Source organism: Micrasema longulum, unplaced genomic scaffold (genome assembly GCF_059751315.1).
Source record: "Micrasema longulum isolate JH-2025_06_02 unplaced genomic scaffold, ASM5975131v1 h1tg000552l, whole genome shotgun sequence".
Lineage (NCBI taxonomy): Eukaryota > Metazoa > Arthropoda > Insecta > Trichoptera > Brachycentridae > Micrasema > Micrasema longulum.
Genome location: NW_028277748.1, coordinates 293885 through 306035, shown reverse-complemented (window position 1 = coordinate 306035; position 12151 = coordinate 293885). Strand labels below are relative to the sequence as shown.

Here is a 12151-nt window from a genome sequence, read left to right as displayed (position 1 = left end):
TTTAAAAAATATTTTTACTAGGACATGTTTTTAAGTCATGTGGCAGCATATAATATATTTTAGGATAATATAATGGAAAATATATTTGAAAATAGTATATAAAGAATACTTACCACCTGTTATTGGCCAGTTTAAATTATCACTTTCAACATTCCCCCTATGTTTAACCACCCATAGCTCTTTCATTTTTCTATTCGTTAATTTTTGTAAAGTAAATGAGCTAAATATTTTATTGGTGTACATGAAATTCTGCAGACCGTAATTATTTTTAGTTTTGTTAATTCATAATTAATTCATTAAAATTTTACTGTATAATTTAAATATTCAGTTTTTCTAAATTGCCTATAGTTATAATTTATTTTCTTACTGGTTAAAACGCTAATAAATTAATTCTTAAATATCACATTCCTTAACCATGTCAAAATTATCTGAAAAATGACTAAAAATATATTGAAATTACTTAACAGATCCTATAATAATACACTCTGGTTTTGAAAAAAATATTTACTTTCTTAAAATGTTAGTTCGAGAGAGAAATCTTGAAAAACGTGACGAATTAAATAATCTCATTATTTAAATATTGCGATATATGCATGGCAATTTAGCGTACCATATTATTTAACGTGCCAAGCTAATAAATTTCGCGTGCTAGTGAATTTAATTATTATAAAATAGTAATAAAATAAAAAATTACTCTTTATCGATAAAAAAACATTGACGCCTTTTTACGAGATCATAGGAAACCATTAAGTAATCATTTTCGTAATATTTTACTGGCGCTTATTTAATAATTGATACTTTTCTTAATATGCACTGTTTAATAATATTAAGTACCTTAAATGATTTTAGGAGTAAGTTACTTGGATAACAAAACGGGTTTATTATTATTACTTGTTCAAGGGAGGAGGGGTGGTCAATGTGTTAGCTCCCTATCCAATCAGACCGTAAATATCAACACGTAATTAACCAGTGCATGGTGTAGGTGTTTCAGTTCCGGGATTTTAAGAATGTTTCTAAGTGGAATGAAAAAATGTATCAAGCGTTTTATTTTTGCAGCAATAGTTTATATTAAATTTGTTCATCGTATCTTAAAAATTGATACATCTTTAATCCCAGATATTTAGTACTGGGAACCTGCAGTTGCAATTTGCTATCACTGAATTATTATGTATTTGAATTTTACTTAAATTGACAAACGTTAATCGAGGTTACTTATTAAAATATGATTCAATTAAATGTTTCTCAATCCCTTTGGAAAATAGAAGTGATGTGAATATTATCATATTTTTTGGATGAATGCAGTGTGCCATGTCGTTTATTATATGCTGTTGTATCGCAGTAGATTTTGTGACTGCGAAATGTTTTGTGTGGTGCGATGGTTAACTTATGCGGATTTTTTGTTTGTTTTTGTGTGTAATTGTAACTTTTGTTTACAGAGCGAGATGCAGCTAGCACGTGACTATATCCAAGAGGAACTGATGGACAAGATCCGTCGCCTCGAGGAAGACCGGCAGAACGTAGAACTATCATGGAACGACTGGAACTCTGGTGCCGGAGCCACCTCCTCCGGCGCCCAGTCCAGCTCCGGCCTCCGCGGCAGGGCGCGCCGCAAGGCTGTCACAGTCAGTGGTCCTTATATCGTGTATATGCTCAGTGAACAGGACATCATGGAAGACTGGACGACGATACGAAAAGCTCTAAAAAGAACGATCACGTAGCCATACTAAACCTCTTTGCAACCAACGCACGCAACCAGACACTCAAAACATCGATCAAATGCTATGATCAATCGCGTGTGTTGGACTTAACTTGTTTGTAAAAGTGTATCGCAAGGTTCGCGACTCGAGCCTCCTTATTTTCGAATATTTTATTTGATATAGTAAATCTCTTCATGGTATAATCAGATTCAGTGGAAATCAATGCAGTTTTTTAACGCTTCCGAACTGCGACCCGACATCCTGTTGACATTAGTAAAGATATTTAAATATTGACCGTATGCGGCAAATAATTAAAAATTAAACTTACGTTGGTCTTCTGATTTTTATTATTTTTTGTAGTAACAAAATCAGATTTCATTTGCATTTTTTCATGCTCACTTTAATGATTATAATTAAATACAAATTGTTACTATACACGCCTAATGAAGGTATGAAAAATTATTTTTACTGAAAAATCAAAATATGTCGGCATAATTCTTAATTTGTCCAATTTGCGTCTTAGTTTTTTATGAAAAATCCAAAATATTTCGTATGACAAACCTTCAAAAAAAATCATTTTCGTATTCAAATACATCAGAATCCTTTTTATTTCGGCTAATTAGAAGCGAATGAGTACCTGTTTTTGAATTACACAATGTTTTTGTTGCATTTAACATTTTATCATAGACCCCATGTGTATTGTGAAAATCACACCAGTAGATCGAGGCTGCATTTATTATAAATATGCGATGATATACATAACGCTTTGGCTTATTTCGAAACTTTCGTATCAGTATAACTAAAATCTTTTTTCCATCAGAATCATACTACTTTTGTTTTGGAAATGTACACCTCCAATCAACGGGTATGATAACATTATTATATTTTAAATAGGGAATACTTAATAAACATTTGTCGATGGCTGCATCGTGTACTATAGTATGTTCAGAACAGGAACTTCGGGAGAGCTGAGGCAAGACGCGCAATTTTACTTTTGTTTAAACATATTTATTATTATAACTCTACTGCATATATCATATTATGTCTTAAATCAGCTGTCCTTAGTTGACTCTTTTAACATACGACAGTTTATGGAGCTGGCATTAATGTGTATATGTATAACTCGTTAACCAAGTCAATGAAATCATTTTGATTGAAACAGTAAATTATTTTTTATTTCAAATACACGTTGTCTAGTATTTTTTTTACAATATACATTTGGTAAATCCGCAGAATTCTTGAAACAATTTCATTTGCTCTTTGTTAGTGAACAATTTCCTTGTGTTCTATTGTTTTAAACGTCTTACACAACAATAATGGTTAACGTCATTTTTATTATTTATTTTAGCACGATTATTTTTTGAAATTTATGAATCACATTTTTTAAAGTGATTTTAGTATGTTTAAAAATTTCTCTACTTTTTTAATGCCTGCCTTGATTATAGCGGTGCGATAGAAGACGTTTTCATATAAAATATTCATGTAAATAAATAGTTATAATTTAGGATAACTTATAGTTAAGGGTTTAGCGTAAAATATATAATTTTTATAATTTCAAACTTTAACTACTTGGCAGACAGCGGATTTTTAAATGTGACATATTGTTTAACATTGCTCAAGATAATTATAGCTGATAAAACCACTAAATATTATACATTGTTTTAATTATTTATTTCTTTTTTATATCTTTACTGCCAATGTGAAAATTCTACCGCTAACATACATTACCTATTTAAATACTGATTTTCCTCACTTAGAAGGATTGTGTTGTGTCAATTTATATTATAAAAAATACTTTATTGTAATAAATATATTTTAAAGTTTTGTAATTTTTGTTTTCTATTTTTATCCCTCCACCCTTTAATTTAAATTTATTGTTTTTTCTACATATTACTCCACTATCCGTATCCAGTGGTGCATAAGGCTCTAAATTTTTATCACTTATTAATTGACTTTTCAAATAAGCCATATATTTTGTTAAAAAAATATTTATCGTATTATCATCATTCACTTTTTTGCACTGCATTGGTACACCAATTCCAGCGTATCTTGATTATTATTTTTTGCGTTAAGATAAAATTATCAGTCTCACGCTTCGAGGGACTATGAAATATTCTAGTGTAAAAACGCCTTTTTTAAATAAATATTTCATATTAACCATGTCATTTCTAAGAAATTCCTTAAATATTCATTTAAATAAGAACTCCTGTTTTTTTAAGTTTGTTTAGGAGCTTTTAACATGTTAATGTTAACAGCTCCCCAGGGAGTTGAATCCAGTCCTTGTCTACAAAAATTTGGACAAACTCGAAATATTGTTAATAAATCCACCTGGTCCATGAAGAAGCATAGAAATTAAATAAATAAAAATTTCAGGGGTTGCCTAGTATGCAGGTGAAATAATTCAATTAGATGAATCCCACCCGCATAAAAAAAGATTTCAGCTCTTTAACTTCACAAACAACAAACAACAGATGAAAGAATTGAAGGAATATAGATGTTCGAATATGGGCAGAATGGTGAATGTTACACAGTGTGTAAAGTGGCCACTTAAACCAGCCAATGACAGGTCATAAGCCCTGTAGATGCCTAGACTTCTATATTACCTTATCTTAAATGTTCTTTATCTCTGTTGTAATATGTTTACTCCTGTTTTACAAAAACTTTAACAATTTTAAATATTTATTTATTTTATTTATTATACGGCACAAGTGCCTTTAATAATATAACAATATGACTTCAGTTAGATATACGAAAATAAAAAATAGTATTAAAACATGGGTATAAAAAGAAAAATAATTATTACAAGAAAAGTATAATATACGTATGTATGTAACATATGTCAGCATACAAAAGATATAAAAAGGTCGGTATATTATAAACATAAAATCATTTTACACCAGATCATTAGTATAAGTAGCTTTTGCGAAATAATCGTCAATCGTTACTATAGAACATCATAAAATATTTATAAAGAAATTATTTGAATTCACAGAGACTTGAGTTTGAAATTTCGAAATGAGAAGTACATTAATTTATTTCCTAGTCTTTGTATTTGCGGTATAGGTGAGTGACAAAGATAGTTAGTTTGAGAAGGGTGACAATAATATTTGTAGTATTTTGTCTAGATCTACGTGTTGGTATATTGATATTTATTTAATCCAGGTGTTCGCAACAATCGAATTTAGAACTATTATACTCAGATGTATCCTCTGATATACATAAGTACTTTTTTGTTCTTAAAAAAGGTGTATATATTTTGAACTATACTTTTACAAAGATAAGTAGTTATTTAATAAAAAATATAAAACCAACCAAACGCAATTTTTTTTTTTATCAAAGTCATAAAAAACAAATAACTACAAACCTTATTACCAATAAAAAATCAATAGATGTTTTTCATAAATTAACATGCGGAGAAAGTTTTATTCTTTTGTTTTTTTTGAGACCTTAAAAATTGTGCACAAAATAACACCGGGAAACATACAAGACGACGACATAATATTAGTCAAAAATGCTGACATACACAAATATAACACGAGACAACAACAACACTATCCTATTGAAAAAGCAAAGACAAACACAGGACTGTCAAAAATACTACATAATGGACTTAAACACTACAACGACTTACCTTACTACTTGAAATTTTTAAAAAGTCGTCAAAGAAAACAAATGGACATTTCGTTAGTGTTGCCAGGGTTGTATTTTTTTTTTACCCTACTTTGCTCATCTAATGAGAGAATTAATAAAAATTGGACCTCGGATTGAACGCCGTGGTAACCATTTGTCCGACATTATCTTTAAAACATCTTATATTATTTAACATTATATGAAAAAATCCGTTTTATGTTAAATAAAATTTGATTCATATTTTAAGTTCAAAGTTCAATTACATTACTCTTATTAAATCACCCTTTACTTATCTACTCTGTTGTGTCAATCAATGTTTCTGCGTGCAAAATAAAATTTTAGAGAAATTAACAGATTGCTTTTTTTTTTTACCTTACATTTGTGTTATGATTATATTTTTTCCCATCTGGCAACATTACACGGCGTCTTCACGAATGCACGCAGTGAAAGTAGGACAAAGTGGGGGGATTTTTGGACACAGTCCGATGTATTCAAATATGATTCTACGCTCCTTCTGGACTATTCTTAATTCTACGATCAAAACAATACTTCAATATTTCAATGATATCTCCTGTACCTAAACTATTCGAATCAATTATTACAAAAAAATAACACCTATATTTAAAAATGTGCTGATTGAGGAGCAGCATGGATTTAGGACAGCCAAATCAACGACGACCAATTTGCTTTCTTTTACTGATACTATTTTTACAGCGTTCGAGAATAATCTTCAAGCTGATGTACTGTATACAGACTTCTCCAAGGCCTTTGACAAAGTTGATCACAACATTTTATGTGCTAAACTTCGTGCTGTAGGCATTAGAGATCCCTTTTTATCGTTTTTAAAATCCTACCTCTCACATAGAAAACAAAGTGTAAAAATCAATAACTTCATATCAAATAGCTTCCTAGTAACTTCTGGTGTACCACAGGGTGCCCACTTGGCCCCTCTTCTATTTAATCTGTTTGTTAATGATGCTGCTAATGTTTTTTCTTTTACAAAATTCTGGCTTTTTGCTGACGATAACAAGATACTTAAGCTAATTAAAAATATTGATGACTGTGTCAGACTCCAAGAAGACATAAATGCATTTCATACTTGGTGCAAAACTAATAACATGGAACTTAACATCGATAAATGCAAAATTATTTCATACCATAAATGTAAACATCCTTTTATTTTTGATTATAAACTTAATGGCCAAGTTCTTTCGATTGTCACCTCTATAAGAGATCTTGGAGTGATCCTAGATAATAAACTAACTTTTCTGGAACACTTTGATAATATAGTAAACAGATCCTTAAAAATTTTAGGCTTTATTAATAGAACTACGTCTGATTTCCAAAGTATGCTTACACTTAAAACACTTTATTGCTCTTTAGTTCGCCCTATTCTTGAATATGCATCTGTAATCTGGTCCCCTCATTATGCTGTTCATATCAAGCGCCTTGAATCAGTTCAACATCGTTTTATAAGAAAAATTGCATGGAAGATGGGATTGGAAAGAGGAGACTATTCATATTCTGATATGGAGAGGTTTTTAAGCATATCAAGTCTTGAAAAACGCAGATGCATTGCAGATATAATCTGCATGTATAAAATTATGAACTGTCTCATTGATGCCCCTGAAATTTTGCAAAAGATTCTTTTTAACGTTCCCACCCGTAGACTAAGAAATAATGAAATGCTTTTCCTCGGTCACTACAGGACCAATTATGGTGCACAGTCGCCTTTGCCCAGAATGATCAGGCGGGTGAACGATCATCAAGATCTTGATTATTATGGTGTAAGGATGTCTTTCTTTACAAATCAGCTAAAGAATCTGTATAGTTAGCCTATGCTTTTTACTTAATATAAAAAATCTATCATCTGTCTTTGCTGCTTATTTCTGTTCCTTATATTTTTTTATTCCTTTGTAAAAATTTCTTTTAATTGTAATGTTTATAATGGACTTTGTCCGTAAATAAATAAATAAATAAATAAATAAATAAATAAATAAATAAATACGAAAGAATTTTTTTAGACAGAGTGAACGAAAAAAAACGACATTCATATTACTATGTTTTTTTTTATTTTATTTTTTCAATATAGTTGTAGTTTTCTTTCATCCTTCATACTTTCAGGCATCTCATCATACAGTTTTAACCCTTTATACATTAAGCTATTTTGTGATTTTGTTTTTTTCTTAAGTGGTAGTCTTATCCTATTTCTATTTCTTGTCCTATATTTATGTACATTTCTATTTAATATAATTTCACTTATAAAATACTTTGGCATGAGATTATTAAACACTTTATATATAAATACAAATACATTATACAATAGTCTTTTCTTTATTCCTATCCAGTTCAATTGTTTTCTCATTTTTTATTATTTTTTAAAATTATATTTGCTTTTTTTCAGTATAATTCTCATTGCTCTATTTTGTAGTATTTCAAACTTGTTTTTGTCTCCCTCGTTAGCTAAATATAATATAGTAGAGCAATAGTCCCAATGAGGGGCAATTATTGTTTTGTATATAAGTTCTGCACTCTTTTTATTTATTTTTTTTCGAATTCTTCCTAGGAAGAAAATCTTTTTTGAAATTTTCTTATGTATATATTCAAAGTGTGATGTTAAATTTAATCTGGAGTCAAGAATAATTCCTAAGTATTTCATTTCATCAACCCTTTCAATATTTTTACCATCAATATTTACATTCATTGTTATGCCATGTGCTTTATTACCTATTTCCATATATTTTGTTTTACTAACATTTAATTTCAATTTATTTATCTTTAGCCATGACGATATGTTCTGTAGATCTTGATTCAATTTATTAATTGAGTCTTCATAGTTTTCTCCCGCTATATATATAAGGGTATCATCTGCGAATAGTCGTATTTCGCAGTGCTTTATTATCTGTGTGATGTCGTTTATATATTTATATATTGAACAATATTGGTCCTAGCACTGATCCTTGGGGGACACCTAGTTCATTTTCAATCGGTTCCGATTCTGAGTTATCTATTTTTGTTATTTGGTTCCTTTCACTTAGATATTCTTGAAACAGTTTGATAGTTTTTTGCATTGTATTTACCTATACATAGAAAACTATAATTTTGGTTTATATCTAAACATTGTATTTTTTTGTTACAATGGCTGTTGTTATCTTTTCAGAAATAAAATAAATAAATAAATATTGTTGCGTTAAAATTAAAGTCACAAAGGTTTAAGCCCTTTTACTTTACAAAAGTCAACAGATGGAAGAGTTGAGGAAATGTGGATGTTCAAACATGGGCAGAATGGTGAATGCTACAAAGTGTGTAAACTGGCCACTTAAACCAGCCAATGACAGGTCATAAGCCCTGTAAATGCCTAGGCTTCCATATTTCCTTCTCAAAAATGATTTCCCTCTCAGTTGAAATAAATTTAAAGGCTAAGTGACGTTCAGACCTTTCGTTAAACATCACTTCCAATATTTTGTCAAAGCGTCCGTCAGCCCATTATTGAATGCCGGCATTTAATGAACAACTAAGCCGCTCAATTGTGTAGCTGATTTAAGAATTTGGTGACGACACGTTCATCACGGTAAAAACAATGTCTCTTAAAAAATGTTTATAAGTATTTGCTTAGTAGGCTTTTGAATTCTGTATTAGAGAAATAAACCTGAAAGCTTTTTCCTAATAATCTGGCAGGAGCCTACCTACCGAAGAAAAAATCCATTTAGCTGTAGGACATCACATAAAGAACATTATGTTTTCTTATAAGGCGTGGCAAATAACGTTTTCCTTCATCTCAGTTATCAAATCGCCACTGCGTGCTTCACAGACTAAGAGTGGAAGATTTGCTAGGCCAGAGAAGATTTAACATTTTTCCCCTGTAGAGTATCAAATTTAAGCTGGAAAATTATATTAAATTTTCTGATTTTCTGATTCTTCATATTAATTTGTAACTAAAAAAATATTTACGTAAGTAGTTTTCAACCGGGCAAAAAATGATGGATTATTAATGATTGCATAAAAGTAATATAGGTATATATCATATTTCAATAAAAAAAATAATAAAGAAATATCACGTATTACGAATACCTAAAAAAATATATGAAATGGATTTAGAATAATAATTCTATTTTCAAAATCAATATGGATATTGTGGAAAATTATTTTCATACATAAATGTAAAATAGAAATACAATAAAAATACGTTGCGAGAAAAATGTAACGTTTTTGACCTTGGTTAATGTGACGTCAAGATTCGTGATAATGTTCATAACAAATTTGAATGGCCAGAAACAAATAAAAATTAATCGTGACGTAGTGGGGGCGTGGCCAATGGAATGACCATTTTTGCCGGAATTCAAAATTCATTATCATTCCCTTTCCGCACCTAATGGTGCGTTAGGTACTGCATTGGTACACTAATCGCAGCGTATCTTGATCATTTTTGTTACAAGAAGGTAAGATGATCAGTCTTACGCTTCAAGTACCAGTCCAGGGACTAAAAAATATTCTAGTGTAAAAATACCCTTTTAAATAAATATTTCATATTATGCTATTAATAATTAGCAAAAAACCTTTTTTTTTCTAGACAGTATTTAATAAACCTTTACTACTTTAAAAATGTTTAAAAAAAAAATATTTCCCTGTTATATATTTTTTTTTTACATTTCATAACATATATAATTTTTTGTTAACTTTGCCCAGCTGAATGAAACAGTACTTACGATTTTCTTGTTATATTACTTAAAAATATTTTATTATTTAATTTGTATTTTATATTCACTCTTAAATTGCTTAAACTTTCTACTGAATATGTTGCATAATTTTTGGATTTTTTTTTTTTAATCTTGTATAATTTATAGGTTTAATTTTTTTTATAAATCTTGGAAATAAGGAAAATTAATGTTCTTGAAAAAAACAAAAAATTAAGCCAAATATGTTAGTTTTATAAATTTTTGTAAAAGGCAGATTTTTCGTTTATGTTAATAAAATAAATAAATAAATAAATCGTTCACGTATTAAACGAAATAATATCACACACATATTATATTATATTATACATACATATATTACTAAAAGTAACATGGTTCGAGGACAGGTCCGAACTTTGGATTATCATAATTGCAGTTTTTATCCAAATTTTAAAAACGAGCACCAACAGTAAAAAAAAAACAGTCAATTATACGTATTCGAGTTTTCTGCTCTACGAGATAGTGTATTTGCTTTTACCTCACATAATATATTATTCTATTTGATAACTAGCCTTCAAAATGGAATGTCAAGACGAAAGTGAGTATTTTCGACACCCCTTGTGTTTGCGTTCAATCGAGGCTATAAAGGAGATAACAAATAAAGAAAATACATTATTGTCTAATGCGTTATATTTTTTTTTCGTTGTTTTATTTTGTTCACATTTGGGGACACACTACCCAATAACTAAATAATATATTAACCAAGTCATAAGTGAATCATTGTCTACAGTAAAAATAATTCCTACCTTTGATTGACCTAATCGACAAAGAATTTTATTTTACAATCTCAGTTTTATTTAAATGCAGTCGTAATTGTATTTGAATTGTTCAGCAACCCTACAAGTCATTAGTTAAATACCACAAATCAAGCTCAAGTGGCTTAAATGGAAAATATAAAATTTATCGTCGAAATTTTTGCGTGACAAGAAAACGTGTTTTTTTTATAATGTCCTAATAAGTGGAAACGCGTCACACATACTTCGAAAAAAAAAAGAAGAATTTAATCCAATAAAAGTGTTTTATTTTGGATACCTTACCAAATTTTAACATGGAATTCTACCAACTATCTGCAGACACAATAAATATGTTATGTTATAGTTAGGCTATTGTGATGGTCAGCACGTTAGCCTGCCATGCAAGAGGTCTCGGGTTCGATTTCCGACATGGTTGATTTTTTTTTAATTCTTTATTCGGATAACCAACAGCTACAATTATTATCTATAAAAAACAAAACAAATAACAAATAAGCCAATTACAGGTTTTCACAAATAGCACCACAGTATGTTAACAAATATTCTCAAACATAAAATAAACAATTATCTAAATCCAAAAGAAAATAAAAAAAAATAAAAAAAAACACCACAAATTATTTCGAAAGCAAACGCCGCACGTCATTATGTAATCATATGTGAATAATTTCGCAAATAAGAATAAAAAAGATATAAAGATGGAGAGACATTTGTCGTAGATAAATAATGTTGAATTGTCAGCACAAGTCAGCATATGAGTATATAATAAAAGAATAAAGCGAGCGTTTGCTTTCGGAAACAGGGGTTACCAACCCATTAAGAACAATCGTTGTTAGTAATACGAGTACATAAAAAATAAATATAGAAATCTCAGTAAATGCGAGCGAAATAAATAATAATAAACGTATTAAATAAACTTGTTTAAATCGCTCTCAGTGTTTATAATGTGGACACTTGTGGTATCTTGCATGAATTTTGCCATATTTCACCCAAACATATTTATATCCCTTCTCGTCATTCAACTTGGATTTAGTCAACGTAAGGAGTTTCTTGGTCAACGGAGTAAAATGATCATTTACATATATTCGATTAGTTGTGTGGAAGCCTATGTCGTTAGCTGATAGGTTTTTCATAGCGCGAGCGGCTGACGTGAAGTCTTCCTTTATATATCGATTAATAAAACTCACTAATATTGATTTATCTTTAGAGTTGTGAACGGGCGCCCGTGATACATAGTTTATTTGTAATTTGGGAAAAGTGAAATTCACATGTCGACTGATGCTCTCTAATATTGTGAAAAAAAATTCATTCTTCGTCAACGGCACACACCTTTTATTTCAAT

The 12151-nt window shown here is 29.6% G+C and overlaps 1 protein-coding gene across 1 annotated transcript; it reads left to right on the top strand.

The window, feature by feature from the left end:
- Positions 1-1436: 1436 nt before the first annotated feature.
- On the top strand, positions 1437-3523 carry LOC148280680 (breast cancer metastasis-suppressor 1-like; the record flags this gene model as incomplete). The annotated part of the gene is made up of 1 exon (XM_088228012.1): positions 1437-3523. A coding segment is annotated over one exon (282 nt), but the record flags the coding sequence as incomplete, so codon positions are not given.
- Positions 3524-12151: the final 8628 nt, after the last annotated feature.